The sequence below is a fragment of the Solanum lycopersicum genome, chromosome 2, assembly GCF_036512215.1.
Source record: "Solanum lycopersicum chromosome 2, SLM_r2.1".
In the NCBI taxonomy this organism is placed as follows: Eukaryota; Viridiplantae; Streptophyta; class Magnoliopsida; order Solanales; family Solanaceae; genus Solanum; species Solanum lycopersicum.
In genome coordinates this window covers 53,803,933-53,822,150 of record NC_090801.1, presented here as the reverse complement: position 1 = coordinate 53,822,150, position 18,218 = coordinate 53,803,933, and the positions used below count along the sequence as shown (strand labels likewise).

The 18,218-nt window shown below is 28.5% G+C and overlaps 2 protein-coding genes across 3 annotated transcripts; one reads left to right on the top strand and one right to left on the bottom strand.

Annotated features, from left to right (window-relative positions):
* Positions 1-4,919: 4,919 nt before the first annotated feature.
* On the top strand, positions 4,920-8,529 carry LOC101263869 (hypersensitive-induced response protein 1). 2 transcript variants are annotated; one of them, XM_004233300.5, is made up of 6 exons: positions 4,920-5,173; positions 5,495-5,688; positions 6,735-6,855; positions 7,022-7,113; positions 7,199-7,295; positions 7,877-8,529. In XM_004233300.5, the coding sequence occupies exons 2-6, from the start codon at positions 5,500-5,502 to the stop codon at positions 8,248-8,250; spliced, it is 873 nt and encodes a 290-aa protein (XP_004233348.1). In that variant the 5' UTR covers positions 4,920-5,173; positions 5,495-5,499; the 3' UTR covers positions 8,251-8,529. The 2 variants fall into 2 exon arrangements, with proteins under 2 accessions (XP_004233348.1, XP_069149569.1); XM_069293468.1 differs by lacking the exon at positions 4,920-5,173 and having other exon boundaries at positions 5,176-5,688.
* A 248-nt stretch (positions 8,530-8,777) lies between these two features.
* Positions 8,778-11,632, bottom strand: LOC101264394 (mitochondrial outer membrane protein porin of 34 kDa). The gene is made up of 6 exons (XM_004233301.4): positions 11,240-11,632; positions 10,990-11,057; positions 10,323-10,433; positions 9,754-9,840; positions 9,442-9,650; positions 8,778-9,324 (listed from the first exon to the last, which is right to left on the bottom strand). Exons 1-6 carry the CDS (start codon positions 11,286-11,288, stop codon positions 9,018-9,020), a joined length of 831 nt encoding a protein of 276 aa, XP_004233349.1. The 5' UTR covers positions 11,289-11,632; the 3' UTR covers positions 8,778-9,017.
* Between the last annotated feature and the right edge of the window lie 6,586 nt (positions 11,633-18,218).

Below are 18,218 nucleotides of genomic sequence, written 5' to 3'. Positions count from 1 at the left end.
ATGAAAAGCTATTAAAAATAATAATTAAAAGTTGAATATGTAGTGTGGAATGATCCAACAATGACATTGAATTTTAAGTTAGATTATAATTTTGTTGTCTTTTTTTCCTCCACATAGTTTGTAAGTAATTTTGGTGAATGTCAGCTTCTCTATGTGATCTTTTATAGTTAGCAAAAAGGTTTTAAAAATAAATAAATTTTCATGTTGAAAAGTTTTCAAAGCTAAAAAAATTTCTATCAAAGACAATTTATTTTTAAAACTCGAATAAGACCTTTAACTAATGATAAAGAGGTACTTTCCACTCCATTGCGACCTTTGATAATAACTGTATAGTGTCTCCATTGAGCATTTCTATAATCAAAACCACACTAAATAGTCAAATAACTTTTCTTTTTAACCAAAAGTTTTTATTGCACAATGTTTTGAACTTTAAAAAGATGTGGTTTATAGTATTCCTTCCTTTCAGGGCGGACCTACATTCGTTAAAGGGTGTAAAGCGATATTCTTTTGCTGGAAAATTACATTGTATATATAGATTAAATTTTGATTTAACACACACGTACAAGTACGCATGGACACACTTATAGGCACGCACACACCTGTTGTTAAATTTATTAAGGTTGCGTGATGAAGCCTTGTTGGACTCATAATATAAATTTATTGAATAAAATTAAACAAACAACTAATTTGAGCGCAAAAGTGGTCCAGGTTAGATCCTACAAAACAAAAAGGAAATAGAAATACCTAAAAAGAAAATAAGCAATTATGGAAGGAATCGAACCAAAACCTAAGATAAAAGAGAAGCTGCAGAGGTATTCTTCTCCATCCGATTGACCCTTCCCTCTCCTCCTACGATCTTACTTCGACCATCGTTTCTCAACAACACAATATGAGATTTACTATATCTTAATTTCTACTATTTTTCAAAATAGATATACATATATACATATGATTTTTTCGAAAGTTACCAGGTGCACGTGCACTCCAGTGTAGATCCGCCCCCGCAGTTATGTGCGCGCACGTGTCCGTGAGTGAATGAATGTGTGTTTGTCTTAAAAATATCATTTATAGTAAAATATTATAAACTCACTAATAATTCACAATATTTGTATACATTCTTTTCCCTTCCCGTCAACAAAGTTCTTTAGTAGAGCAACAAGTAAAAATACCTTTTTACGATTAAAATTTTTTTTTATGTCATATGATCTCCCAAGAAACACCACCAATATTCCAACAACAATAACAACCTCTACCCTCTCCACAGTCCAGTGGTTGTATCCCTATCCCTTCCACTATTGTATTTTCTATTAAACACTATTATTATTACATATTTGTGAATAAAAATATAAATACACATTGATTATAATAAAAAAATAATATTTTCAAAATGAAGAACTTACCATCTATGACATCAATTAATCTATAGATACAATGAACATTTGTAATTAAATGACAAAAGGAAATCAAAAGTTTTGTAACAGTTAAAATGACCCTAATTTTATACCTTTGAAGGATAAAATTAGTCATATGACATTAATAAAAATATATTAATTAAACTTCTTGGAATTAATATTATTGCTTCAATTTTTTAAACTACTTAATATGTCATTTATGTGAAGTCTTTTTAACTTCAAAAGTTATACTTTTCAAATTCCAATACCTTTAATTCATTTCCGTATCTTCTTTTTTCAGATTTTTTTTAATCAATTATTTAAAAAATTCCGCACCTTTATTCTATCTTATTTACTCCCTCCGTCCGGTATTGTTTGTCATGATTTCTATATTTAGAGTCAAATTATAAAAATTTTGACCAACATTTTAAGATGTATTTTTTCATCATATTAATATACAAAAAGTTGTAATTTATAGTACTTTTCATATAGTTTTAGAATATCTAATTTTTTTGTTTAAAATATCGAATTAATGTGATTCAATTTACCTTTGAAAATTAGTCAAATTGACTTTCGATTCCGAACGGTGAGTAATAAATTTCATTAAATCTTAATTAATAATATATTTAATTTCTTATCAGTTACAAATATTATATATATTCATATTAACTTCAATTGTATTTGTCTTCTCAGAGTTTCTCTAAAGTTGCATCATATTATAAAAGTTCAAAACTTAAGAGAAAAAATGTGATTGATATACAACACTCTAATCCTTACACTTATTTCTTATTTATAAGAAATGATTAAAATGTGATTGATATACAATTGAATATTCTTATCTTGATTTTTTCAAAAATATCTATTTTTGTGCGCGTATATATATATATATATATATATATATTATTCCTAAATTAAATTAAAATATTATAAAATATCTAATTAATTAAGTTTTAAATAGCCAAAGCTGAGAAGTTTAATGAACAGTCACTTTGCCCTTAAACCTAAAACAATTCCTTTGATAAAAAATGGGAAGATCAAAATCTCAAAGTTGGATTATTATTTTGTCGTTTGTCCATATACTATAGTTAAATATTATATTAATTAAATTATAAATATTAGTTGTAATTCCTTTTTCTTCCTGTTAATATTAATTACACAATAAGTTAGTTGTAATTTTTTTCTCTGAATGTTATTTAATTTTCTGCTCCTTAAGTTTTAAATTTGATAATTAGTTGAATTTTAAATTTAATGCTCCTCATAATGCTTACTTTAATTCTTCATTGGATTACTATTTTGTCTCTATATCAAATCGAATGTTATAAAATATATGGTTATATATAAAATTGAAATTATCACTACAAATTTTCAGATGAAATAAAATTATAGATCATTTTTTAATTTTAATTTCTAGCAATATTTGAACAGTTTTATTTGTAGATTAGTACGTTTTTCAGGTTGATGCATCATTACTTTAATTATAATAATGGCTAAATAATGAACTAGGAGAATAATTCAGATTTTGAGAGTGTTTAATTTATTAATGTAGTCTTATTAAATACTAAGCAATGGCTCCTATAAAGTATTTAAAGGAAAAAATATTTAAGAATAAATAGTAACATGTAATCACTATATGATAATGGTAAATCACCTAAACTATTTGTCATTGATATGCACTTCAAAACTCAATATAGAATTGAATTTTCAGATTAATATTTGCATGTTTGCCTTCTTAATAAAACTTTCACTAAATATATACTTTAACACTTTATCATCTCATTCCATTTTCTTCATTTACAGAAATCTGATAGTTATAGTTCACTTATTTTGATATAATAAAATACGCAAAATGAAGTGTTGTAAAAACAATTAATTATAATATTAGTAAAAGCTCTTAAAATAGTTTTCATTTCTCCATCAGATGCAAAATATTACAAAATAAAATACTACAGAGTTATTGTAAATATAGTGTTTAAAAGTGCAAGTCAATAATTTCTAGGTCTAATTATTATTTATTATGTGTATTAATACTATACACCTTCACTATCTCCTCACTGATCTCCCAAACTTGTATAATTTTATCCACATTCTCAAGAAATTAATGTCATATTTAAGACACTCTTTGATTTTACTTAATTATATCCTATAAATGGTGTCATTGTATACATTGTGAAGAGACTTTTGCCCACTTGGAAGAAACAAAAAAAACATTTCTAACTGTCACTATATTTTTGTTGGTTTTATCTTTCAGTATTATTAGTTTTAGCTTCATTTTATAACACTAAGCACTTTGTTACTCATATATTCTTTTGTTGCTTGCAGAAATAAAATGTATTGTGTACAAATTCTTACTACTTCTAATGGAACTTGTAATGAGAGAAGGCATGTTGAAATCTTCAAGGAGACAGAAATTAATCTTTTGATGATCGAGTTGGAATGTTAACATCTTAGTTAGTAAACACAATCAATTTTTATATCTATGAAGTTAGGCTTATATAAATTTTATATCATAGTAGGGATCAAATGTGCAACGCACGTTTCCAAGACTAGTTAATAATAATGATGGGAATGAATGGGTTATAATGCAGCCATTGCTCTATAGACATGTTGAGTGGGTGTTGTTCTTGTTGTTGTTGAAATATTTATGGTGCATTACATGGGAATTTTCCTAGGAATCGGTATGAAAATTTGGAAAAAAATTATTTTTCTATAAATTTCATACTAATCTCTAGGAAAATCCCTATGTAATTCATTCTTTTCCTATAGCGTTGATTTTTGAAATCCATAGGAAAATGTTTTTACTTTTTGTTCTACTGGACAACTTTGTTGACGTAAAGGAAATAATGTTTACAAATATTAATGATATTATCAATAAGTTTATATTTGAATTAGAGATTAATCATGTATAGCCTGTTTGACATTGTTATTGGGAGGCCAAAAATATATTTACGTAAACAAAAAAAAACTTTTGAAAAATTAAGGGTTTGGCAAACCCTCAAAAGTGCTTTTAAATAGAAGCAGAGGAAAAAAGCTAAAATATTATACTTCTTAAAAATATTTATTTTCATATTTACTAATATGTCTCTTATTAATTAATTTACATATTTATATGATCAACTTTTTATTTTATTTATGTTTGTATATTATTATTTATATTTTATATATTATTTTACGTATTATTACATGATGAAATTAGGGATTGAAATCATTGAAAAAAACTATGACGGATGAAGAACTTATTTACTTTGTGGTATGTTTTTTGTATGTGATGATTTAATTTGTGGAATAGTTTTAAAATTTATTTTGCTTGATATAATTAAATATATTTAAATCATCATGTTAATATTATATTAATATTTTATTTATTTATAAAATAATTTTAATATGATACTTGTCATTTTCGTAATTTGACTCTCAAAAGTAATCTTGATTCGTCATTTTTCAAATGAATTGATCAAACATCAATTATTATTATTATTTTTATCACTTTTCAGAAAAACTATTTTAGAAAAACACGTCTAGCAAATAACTAGTTTTTAGATCAATGCCGAACTGGCTCTAAATATTGATCAATCATACTGTAATCCTCGTCATTTTCTTTTTTTTTTTTACAAAGTATTAATAATGATTTTTTATGCTTCACATAGCTTTCGAATATAATTTTGTTTATGCTATTATAGTTTGTGTAAATTATATATTTTCACTCTCCTAAGCACATTAACCCATATTTAACCCCCACACCTCGTGTCTCTCTCCGCTGATATCTGCAAAATAATAATCAAAAGGTATGTCTCATCCTAATAATCTTGGAAATTCAATCTTCTATTCTTGAAAAAATTACCTTATTCAATAATACCCAATTATGTTTGGTGCCAAATTTTATCATAACTTTTGTAATTTCGTTATTATCTTAAAAAGTAGAAAGGAAAAACTTGCCCTTTTTGATTCTTATAGTTCAAGATACCATATACAGTGCTGCTTGTATGTGGCATAGGATAATTGGTTGTTCTTTTATTGTTTAAAAAGGAAAGATTGGTCTTTTATTTCTCTGTGTTTTAAAATCTTGAATTTTTTGCCTGTTGTGTTTGAATTGTTGGGGGGAACAGAGACAATGGGGAATCTGTTCTGCTGTGTACAAGTTGACCAATCCACAGTAGCTATTAAGGAGAGATTTGGCAAGTTTGATGATGTGCTTGAGCCTGGATGTCATTTCTTGCCATGGTGTATTGGGAGCCAGGTAGCTGGTTACCTAACTTTAAGGCTGCAGCAGCTTGATGTACGCTGTGAAACCAAGTCAAAGGTGCGTAAATGTATGTGATTTGGCGTAAACTCTCGATGTTGATGGAGTTTTATTATCAAAGGTGTTAGCTTGTTTTGACAGCTGCTTGTTTTTTCCAACTAGATCTATGACATTTCATTAGTTTGGTAATCATAAAATGGAGAGGAAGTTCTCCACTCTGCAACCCAGGGATCGATGCTACTCTTAGTTACTTGGTTCATATGAACCACTAGTTTTAATGTGTAAGTGTAAATATATGTAAAAAAATTCATTAAAATTGCAAGAAATAGTAGATATGAAGTCATTACTTGAAAAATCTAATGGGTTCAATGTGAAAAACCTTAAATGTTTCAACTCATAATGGCATATGCTTGAATCAACTCTTTCCCTTAAGTTGTTGTTGATGATTAATTCATATTAAAACATGATGGAAAATACTGTTAAACTATGTGGTTGAAAGTTCGTGAACTAAGTTGCGAAAGGCCATTGTTGGCTCTTAGGTAGATGATTGTGGGGGGTGTGAGATTTACCCTAACAAAACAAAAGGTAACAGATTATTGAAACTATTAGCGCAAAGATGATGTTATGTTATAAATTTGTCTTGTCTTGATTATATCCTTGTTTCGGCTTTTGAACCCTGCAACCTAATGGTTGAAGGATGGAGGGGGGTTCTACTACTATAAAAAGCCTTGTGCTTGTCGTGTCATATCTTTCTCCTGCTGTCCTGCATCATATTTGCTGGCGTGAAGCGGTGTTCAAGAGCTCAACCAACTAATTCACTTAACTTGGATCCAGTAGATTATGTCCAGATAATTGATATGGCCACAGAATTGAAAATAGTTTTTGCTAGACTGTACTTGTAGCACGCGTTTTTGTTTGTCCTTGTGAACCTTTGTGGACATCTACGTTCTGATTTTCAATCAAATGAAAGGACGACATGTAAACCACCATAATAAATCATGATAATCTAATAGGGGATATCTCACTGTGCTCAATGACAGTAATCTACAGCATGACCTTTTCCTTTGTCATGATTTAACTGATAAAACATTTCATTTGTCGTGCAGGACAATGTATTTTTAACTGTTGTTGCTTCTATACAATACCGTGCTCTGGCTGATAAAGCTACTGATGCTTTTTACAAGCTTAGTAATACTCGATCCCAGATCCAAGCCTATGTGTTCGATGGTATGAATAGATGAATCTCTTAGATTCTTTTTTTCTCATGACGCAACATAAAAAATGGTTATATCTAAAGTTTCAGCGCACTGCAATTGCATGAGCACAATGTTTGATGTTCTTTTTTGAACTTATTATTTCCTCCCAAATAATGATATCTCTCATGACTGTACAGTAATCAGGGCGAGTGTTCCAAAGCTAAATCTGGATGATGTGTTTGAGCAGAAGAATCAAATTGCTAAAGCAGTGGAGGATGAACTTGAAAAGGTAATTCATTCCCATCATATACGGTGCTATACAAGTGACAAGCAATGATGATTATTGTACTCATCTTCCTTTGTATGATATGTAGGCAATGTCTGCTTACGGGTATGAGATTGTTCAGACACTTATAGTTGATATAGAGCCAGATGAACATGTTAAGCGAGCTATGAATGAAATCAATGCAGGTATCATGTATAACCTCTCTTTAGTTAGTCCAATGCTGGCAACACCTCATTTCTGTCTATCTAATAGCAGTAATTCATCTCATGGGAAAGTTCTATGGTGATTTATAAATGACTTACCGATAAAATTAGGTGTGATCAGGTCTGTGAACCTACAAAGATAGCTGTTTCAGAATTATGGATGGATGGTGATATATACAACAAGACCATAAAAAAATGACTTGGGGATGACTAAAATACATATATTCTTACATACTTAGCTTATGTGTGTCTCAAGTTTGCTCATATTCTCATGTGAAACATGAGAGCGTGAGCAAGCTTAGTCTTTCGTTATTCGTATTGACCCTACCTCATAGGTTTCAGTAGCCCCTAAAGTGCATCAGGATTCTATTTTCAAAAATGTTCTTCTCTAGTGGTTCTCACAAAAGATTTCCTTGTTAGGAGAATAAATTCCATTATGGCTAGATTCTGTTGCTACATTGGACTCTGTCAAGCAATTCATTTCAATTTATCCAGAATCTAGCTGGTCACAAGTAATTCTTAATGCTTTAACCTAACTGTTGGTTTACATCCAACTGTGTCAGCTGCAAGGTTGAGAGTAGCCGCCAATGAGAAAGCAGAAGCTGACAAAATTGTCCAGATAAAACGAGCTGAAGGTGATGCTGAGGCAAAGTACCTGGCAGGACTAGGGGTTGCTAGACAACGCCAGGCCATTGTTGATGGTTTAAGGGACAGTGTTCTTGGATTTTCGGTAAATGTACCTGGAACTACTGCCAAGGACGTCGTGGACATGGTCCTCATTACTCAGTATTTTGACACCATGAAGGAAATTGGTGCCAGCTCCAAATCCTCAGCAGTCTTTATCCCACATGGACCTGGTGCTGTGAGTGACATTGCAGGGCAGATTCGACAAGGATTACTCCAGGGTTCAGCTGTCGAGCAACAAAATCTTTTATAAATTTGTTTCACAGTCTGTCGTGTGATTCTGTTTTGTAAGTAATATTTCTTGATTTGATTATGATGGCCACTATTGTTCTCTACATATATGTTAGTTGCTAATGTGATCACATGCAACTATATAAGTCGAAGGTTTGTCGTCTTATAGTCGGTTCTATGTATTGTTTCATTGACATATTACTACATGCCATAAAAAGTGATTTTTCACTCTAGTGAGCATCTTGTGTAAGCTACAAACTTGCGCCTCCTTTGGCTATAATACATATGCAAGCTCCTAATACCACTCAGTTTTCAGCATACACAATGATACAATCAAACACAACTGCAACGCTTAGAATGGCACCCAGAGAAAAATAAAACTGAACACATTTTTCCTGAGGTATTGCCTTATCTTCTTAGTGCATTGTAAACATCAATTGCTAAGCAGAATCCAGAACAGCATATAGCATTGTATGATCTTTATTTAACCGACCAGGCCATTATATGAAAGTCTCAACAGTTTCTAAGCTGTAAACATGGACCAAAGTATTGAAAAATTGGCTGTTGATTATGATAAAATCTCAAGCTTAGCCTCTCAAGGTTATAGAATCAATATAAGGACACCACCCATCATTTTCAAAAAGGGTGAATAAGAATGTACGAACTTAGAACAAGGATGCATAGGTTCAAGCAACCACCTAGATTTATTTTTACAGTGCAAAAAACACTACAGAACAAGTCTTCAAATTGCAGTAATTGCCTCATGTCTATGGATTAAAGATGAAAAACCTATGGCTTGAGAGCCAAAGCAAGTCCAAACTTGGCACCCTTGTCAACAGATTTAGTGTCCACTTCTCCTGAAACTGTGAAAAGGGACTTCGGACGCCACTCATGTTGAAGCAGAGCACTGGCCTTGCCAAAGTTGTTAATCCTTGCCTTCACACTGGTCAAAGGATCCAATCGGTGCTGAGTACCCACGGTGATGATGTTCTCATTGGTAGAGAAGCTGTGATTCACCTCAGCCCCAACAGCGGTACTTGTAAGAGGGCTCACTGTGTGGTAGTATGATGCAGTCAGATTGTCTCCCTTGTTATTCCTGAGTTGTCATAGAGCATGCACATCAAAAAACTAACATATAACTTGAATGCCTAACTTGATATATAACATATTGAATTTCAAGTGAACACATGCTAAAGTAAGGTACACCACTCACAGATTCAAAGAAGCAACAAGGTCGGCATTTGTGAAGCTCAAACCAGCATTGCATTTGGTGAAATCTCCAGTCTTGGTGTCAAAGGATACATCAGTTCCAAGAGCAACAATGTTGGTACCCACTACACCAGAAAAGTTAACAATAGGGTTTGCTGTCAACCCTACGCTAGTGCATATCCCAGCATAGTCATGCAGATATTGAACTTCCAACTGTCAAGACCAATACAAAATTAGAACAAGCAGAAGTAGCACACAATTTGACATTTTCTTATTCTAATAGACACATTTGATGCAATATGATATTGCTATTTACCTTTCCAGACCTTTGGTCAGGAACTCTGAAGCTTAAAATTGTCTTCAACCCAGGAGCAGCTTCATCAACGGTAATGGTGGTGAAAAGCTAGCATAAATACAACAATAAGTCAGATCAACTACTTTGTTATAATGCATATGGCAAGAAGAAAAATACAAATATATTATGCTTAAATGATACATCTAACTAGTGAAGAATGAAACAGTATGTGAAAGCTAATATACAATTTATCAAATACTGTTCTGCATATACTCTAGTCAATGAACCTAACGTCCAAACTGCTAGAGACCAATTTTTTCGTTACCAATACCAAGGTTGAATGAATCATTCCACCTCGCAACAGCAGAAGTGGAGTTTGGCACAGTTGAAGGCAAGAAGGAGTTCCACTTGGGAAAGGAAAGGGCAATTCAAAACAAAGGACCCAGTCTCAAGGGGCAAGCTTCTCAGTGTCCAAGAAGTTGACAAACAAAATAAAGGAAAAAATCAAAATGCAAAGAAAAAATAGGAGAATGCAGTATGCACAAGTGAGTAAATTACAAAATGATAAACGAGCATATTGCAGTACTCACATTGGAGTTTGTGTCTACTTTAATGTCTGTTGTAACATTCTTGTTCTTCAGCTGAGTGTTAACATCAGCCAAAAACAGATCACCTTTCTTCGATCCTGATGAAGTAATAACCTGCAGAAGGACATGGAAGATTATCTTACAAACCAATTTTAACAGCCAGACAACAAGAAACACTACAGCAGAAATTTATACAAGTAATCACAGGGCAGTACCCTAAAAAATCAAAAACATTTGTGCTATTACAAAAATGGTAAAGCCGGAAACAAATAATTGTCATAATTAACTTCCTGTCAAGCCATTAAAATTAGGTTAAATCCCCAATCTAAAAGCTGAACAAGCATATGAAACAGGTAAATACATCATAAGTTGCATTCATAACAACTATACCAATGGAACCAACTGTGACGACTTCTATATGCATTAAACCATCCACAAATCTAATGTCCAAGTTTAGATAAAACATACAAGTAGATCAAATTTCTGTTTCTGAAGTCGAAATGTAATAATTATATGAAGTATGAGATAACAATTCGTGCAATAGTTACAAATGAACAGCAATAATCGATGAATTACAGAATACACAAAGATGCATAAATAACAGTATAAATCAAAGGAGTTAAATCAGCAAAAATAAACAGATCGGCGTGAAATCAGAGGAGAAACTCACAACTCCGGTGGGAGAGTAGGTAGTGATAGAGAACTTGTGGTCACTCTGGTAGTCCTTGTACAACAGATCTGATTATTCAAAACAACGGAAACAGTCAAAAACACAAAAACCAAATCAACACTGCATTTTATCTCATAAACAAAAAAAAAACTCTAAATCAATAACACAACACAATCATTTTGATAAATACACACAAATACCTGTTTAATCATGAGAAATCAACAGAAAATATAAATAGAGAGAGAAGTACCTCGAGCCTTCTTTCCGATTTCAGTGTAAAGTCCAGGACCCTTCCCCATGATTGAAGCTCAAATTCTGAGTAAGAAGAAGAAGAGAAATGAAAGGAAGCTCTAGTTGTTGTAGAGCTGCAGTGTGTTTTTTGTGTATATAAATGCTTGCAATGCCCTAATTTTTTTGGTCTCTTTTTGAACGGTGTGCTATCACGAAGGGTGATCTCGACCGTAGATTTGTGTCTTGCAAAGGGGTGTACCACGCTTAGGACCGTCCATTTTCTACATCGAGATGCCAACTCAGAACGTATGACGACGATTTTTTGATGAAATATCAACAATTTAATTTTTCCATTATAATGTCTGCTGCAATTAAAATTCACTAAATTTGAAGTTTGGTTTATAACTTTACTTTTTTAATTATAAATCCTATTCGACATTTTATAGTGTTTTATATAAAGATACGAATATAGTTAACAAGTTTAGATGATAAAATCTCCAGTAAATAATATTTGATCAAAGATTTCATACACTTGGATATGACATATGAAAAGTAATTGAATTGAGTACTCTTTATTTTAATTTGTTAGTTTACTTTTGTTTAGTCGGTTTTAATATAAATATTTTGTTACTTTTTAATTAGCTTTTTAATTTTTAAATTTCTACATTATTTACGATCACAAGATTAAAATGTATTTGAATACATTTGACATATTTTAAATTAAAGATCAAAATTATTTTTTTAAAAAATTATTTTTAAAAATTTATATGAAATCAAAATCGATCAAACAAATTAAAATGGAAAATAAATAATAAGCAAGACAAGAATAGGATATATATGCAAAATAATCCTAAGATTTTCATACACTCGATTGGGTGGTGGGTACTTTTTTCCAATTTTTTGGATTTATTTCTTCTAGTATCGAATAAGTTAATAAAGATATGAAAAGCTGGATTGTCCACCAAGAAAGTGTTCCTTTAAAAAATACAGCATGAAGAAGGAAATAAACGTCCGTTTGAATTGATTTATTTTAGATATTTTTAAATTAAAATAATTTTTAAATAGCTTTGAATATCAAAATAAAATTAAAAAGTATTTATTTTAAAATTAAAAGTTATCAGTTAAAAATTCTAACTTATAAATTTTTTTCTCAAAAAGCAAAAGTCAAAAACTATATCAACAGGCCCTAAACTCTATTTTTGCTACAAGCCTACCAAGCAAATAATTTTGACCAAAATTATGTGCTACGCTTTATATTGTATTGTCTATCGTATGTACTTAATTTATGCATTAAATTTTAGCAAATTAAATTGATCAAGTAGCTAAGTTACAAAAATCCTTCCATTAGTATATTGACTAATACTTTGTGAACTAAAATTCTCAGTGAAAATTCTAAAAATTTCCTTATCCTATTTACTGAATTATTATTGGCGTCTTTTTAACGTGCATGGCATAATATTAAAAATGAGTACATCTTTAAAGTTGTATAACTTTGAATGTACATAAGCACATCTTTAAAGTTGTATAAAATTGAGAAAATAGACACATTCTGTCTCTATGGCACTCTATGTGGGAATTACATATCCTATATGGTATTCAACGGGCTACGTGTATTATGTTATGTAAGACACGTTTGTCTATTTGTTCAATTTTATACAAATTTAAATATTTACTTATACACACTCAAAATAAAAAAACATATTTATCCATCAAAATTAAATTAAAAGTCATATTTATGTATTCTACCTTTTAATATTACAGTTACTTTTTTTTTTGGTCACAACTCCCATCACATGGATGGCTCGGCCCTGAGTGAAGGAATACAATGGTAAAGGAAAAAAAATTGAATAAAATGGTCACTTTTCCATTATTTTGGAACAATATTTCGCAAAGAGAGTGTTTATGAACTTAGGCCAAACGTCTATTATACATTAAACTAGTTAACATGGTCGCGCTTCACGCAATCATAATAACTATTTTTAAGATAAAATTTTCTTATAAATTACCATTAATCATCAAATGAAAAGTAAATAATTCATTCTCCACATTTTTTAAAGAAAGGATGCTTAGTCTATATGAGGAACTACTGAACTTAGGCCTTTTTTTAAATCATTCCTCAATATGATTTATTTAACAAAAATCATACTTGTTAGGTATGAAATACTTTTTAAAAGTCTTTGTTTTTGTGCAGGTTAAAATATGAAAAATAACAAAAAGCATGTCAATAATAATAAAAAAAAAAGAATGACTAACTATTTTCTAATCAAATAAAAGGTTAATATATAAAATCGTAATAATAAAATTTGAGAAGCAATATTAATGTTTCAACAAACAAGTCGGTAAAAAATTATATCGTCATTTTTATTTGCTATTGTCTGTTTTTATATTATATTGAAATCATTTATAATACTTTTTCGTCTTCACACAAATAAGAAAAAGTTTATATTTATAACTCAATATATTTCACAAAAATAGTAGTTCAATTCATTTTAGCGTGGATTTCATATATTTCATTGTGATCGTTTTATTTAATTACTAAAAAGTTAGAAAATAGAAACATATATTTCATTATTTTACTACAAACTTTAAAAATCTTGAGTCTTAATAAATAATATACACTCCCTCTATTTCAAAATAAGTGAATTTTTAAACCATTTTTAATAGTTTACAACAAACGAATTGTTCAAAGTTTAAGAGAGATGTTAAAAAAAATTCATTTTTGCTCCTCATTTACAATGTCAAATAAGTATAAAAGAAATAACTTTTTAATACGGGATGTATATGCGTTCTTAAAAAGAGAGAAAGAAAGAAGGTAAAAGGAAGTGGAGGAGACATGTTATTTAAGTTAAAAATATAAATAAAAAATTTTGTAAGTCATGAGATGGATCAACCAACTAATAAAAAGAACAACGCAATATATTAGTATTTCCCTATTTTTTTAAAACACTAAGTTAGGGTATGTCTTTAACAAAAGCATACAACCATAAATAAATAAAAAAAATGCATCCGCGAAAATGTTCTACATATAACCTTGAATAGCTAATAGGCAAATGATAGATTAAAATTTAAAGTCGTTATACTAATTTTGGAAAAACTAAATGAAGAGGTAATGAAGAGAATTATAAAAAGGAGTTGAAGAGATATGCTATTTAAGTAAAAAATATAAATAGATGGAGGTTTTTGTAATTTATAAGATGTAATAAATATTATAATTTTTTAATTATCAAACAAACTAATTAATGAAGAGAGTTAACTCATTTTTTCAGTTTCATAATCAACTAAATTAACAAATATCAATTTTCTCTAAGTATAATTACTTTTCTACTTTTAGCATTTCTTAACTTAAGAAAATATGTTCATTATAATTGGATATTGGTAGAATAAACTTGGCTCGTTCTGAAAAATTTCATTAAATTAAAAGAATTATATGTTTTGTGAAAATTGAATCCAACAATCATATATAAAAACTAATTTTACACAACTATTAACAATTACAAAATAAAAACTTAATGAAGAGAATTTCATCTTTTTTTTTAGTCAATTCAAATTTCACAAAAGAAAAAAAGGTGTTATATCATCTAAATCAGAATGAAAAGAAACGATAAAAACTCTACAACAGATGATGGAATCTTGATCGAGAAATAATGTCATATTAACATGTTATATATATATATATATATATATATATATATATATATATATATTATGAATAGTATATTCAAAAGACAAAAGTTTGTATGATGAAAATATTTTTAAAAAAAATTAAGCAACAAAATACTCAGTTGAAGATCATGTTGCCCTTGATACAAAAAATATGCTTTGTAATATAATTTTATTCTTGAAAGGTACATATCTTGATGGATAAATAATTAGTTGAAAAATTATATAAACAACAATAAGTGCATTTACATATTTGTAAATTTTTGAAACTTCTACTTTTTCGAATTATAATCTGATCAACTCTTGATAGATCTTCCACCGCCATTAAATTTCTTCTTTATTTTGATAGCCTGCAACAAATTAATTCTTTATCATCGTCTTGAACGAATCTTACACCGCCTTCAAACTTTCTTCTTCATCTTGATAAACTTTTGTTTGACTATTGTAACACAAGAAGAAATTTTTAAAAATATATCTATAATCTTCATAAAGATGAAAAAAAATTACTAACAATATGAAGTTGGAGAAAATATAAATTAATATGCGCCACACATGACTGTTATTTATAGATTATTTAAATCATAAGAATTAAGTAGAAGGAAGTGAAGAGATGTTATTTAACTAGAGAATTCAAATAGCTGGAGTTTTTTTTTTACCTTTCATATAATATAATTATATGTAATGAATATGATTAATTATTTTTAATCATTTAATAAATTTATTAATGGAAAAAAATGGATGAAAAAACTCAAAAAACTACGAAAAAAATAAGATTCTAGGCAATTGAGAGATGTCACGTCACTTTTTTTATTATTATCTAGCTATATATATATATATATATATATATATATATATATATATATATATATATATATGTATGTATGTATGTATGTATGATTTTGGCCAACCTTCAATATATTGTACACGGCCGGCTCTTGCCTTTATAAAATAAGGCTTATGCCATAGACCTCAAATTTTGGGGATCTTAAATATTATCAAAAATAAATTATGTGTTAAATTTTTATTTAAAAAATAAATAATTATGATAAAAGAAATATATTATTTTATTCACTTTAACATCATTTATATTTTGTTAAAAATAAGAATTAGTAGAGAAAAATGTTGAACAAATTAAGTGAATTACAAATTCTTTTTATTTCTTTTTAAATTTTAGTTTCAAACATTATAACAAGCATATTAAAATGGTGTATACCAAGTCATCAACTTCTTAAATTAGATTCTATGGTTCAAATTAACTCTTATCTTTATTTAAAATTTGTCAACTTATTACATTTAAAATTATGTTAACAATTTATATAATAATTATCTCGCTGAAAAGATGTTTTCAATGCCGAGTTGATAAATTATTACCTAAAATCAATTATTGAAAATACAATATTAAATACTAATAAATCGAAATAGTGTAAGAAAAATAGATTTTAAATAAAAATGTATAAAAAATTTATTTATATTTTAGATCTCATATTAAAATTTTGTTTTAATCCCCCAATTAATTTGAGCCATCTCTGATTGTACACCTTCCTTCAATGTATCATTTATGATATATTGTACTTGTTATGCCAAACATCTATTATAAAATAGGATATTAGTTGGTTATTAAAGTAGAAACTATTACTGAAAAGTATAAATAAATGAAGGGAAATTGACCGTATCAGCATGAGCTCAATATTTATTTAAATTAAAATTATTATAATTATTATTAGAATAAAATTATGCATAATTTTGATATTTAATAAAAATGTATATTATCCATTGATGTTTTAACTAAACTTTAAAGTTTAAATATTTGATTATTTAAAAGTACAGTAAATAATATAAAAAATTTATTTAATAACAATTAATCCTCTCTCAAGAATAAAGACACAAATCTTCCATTGAAAAAGAGTGTGAATTATTATCTTACTTGTTTTATATAATATTATTTTTCAATTATAATAAAACTTTCATTTTTTTAATTTAAAAATAATTAGATGTTAAATATCTTATTTGGTCAATATTTTATACATCATAATCTTACTCTTTTATTTATAGCTCCACCTTAATTGTTACTAAAATATAATTTATTGATTTTTTAATAAGTGCTCAATCTTTATTCTTACAAGACTCCACAAATCATTTACCCATTTTTTTATGCAAATCTCATATTAGAAATAATTCGATTCAATTTGATACTTAAAAGGAAGTAATCCTAACTCAATTTTTTATTAGTTGTTAGATAATCTTTTGAGCTACTATAATCTCGCACATATTCTATCAACGAGAGAGACACACAAACACAATGAATTTTTGACCCTTCAAGAATGACAATAACCCCATAAAACTTAATTCAAAAAAAAAATTATTCATTATACAAATAAAATCTCAACTTTACGAACTCAAATGCAATATCCGGAAAAAAAAATGCAAAAGGTCTTTGACCAATTTCACATATTTATATGCACTATAAGAGAAAAAAGTTATCCTTGGTTTCGTCAAATATTCTCCCCTATTCATTTTTACATTACTACTTCAGTAATACTTTTTATTTGTAATCTTTAACATATTAAAAAAAATAATTGTTTTTTATATTTATTTATTAATTACTTATTCTTAAATTATTTTTCAAAACCTAATAATAAAAAATAATTTATAAAATTAATATGATAAAATAATTATATTAAATAATTAATTATTATTTTCTTAGTAAAATCGTCAAATTCAAATATAACAAAATAAAAATATACCATTGTAATAAAAATTAAGAAGCTGATAAGGATGCGGCAATTCATATCCAAAGTATTTTAAAAGGAAAAAAGAAATCACAAACTCAATTATTCTTTTTTAAAAAAAGAAGGATACACAACGGAAAATGAAAGATAAATTTCAATCACTCCATACGTGTCAATATGGGTCCCATTGGCATATACTGTAATATTTTAAGAAAGCATGGACCTTTTTCTGAAGTTGTTTGTATGGTCCAAATAGCAAAGCACAAAAAACACTCTTCCTAAGCAAAATTATATTTAAAAAGGCCAAATGTATAACCAAACTAAACTTGTTGGATTTTTTCCCTCCGGTATCTTATCTACGTCATTTTCTTATTGAATCATTGAACCCCCATAATTTATTCCCTTTAAACAAAAATCGTTGTCTGATATGGAACGAGATTTGTGAGAGGTATTGATAGAGGATACATATGTTGTTCTATAAATCATTAGTCCAATTGATAGTGAAAATATTTGAGAACAATTGTGTTTTACTTAAGTCATTTGAACACATTAGAAAACAAATGAGACTAACACGGGTTGTCTTCATTCCTTCAATCAAAATTATTACAA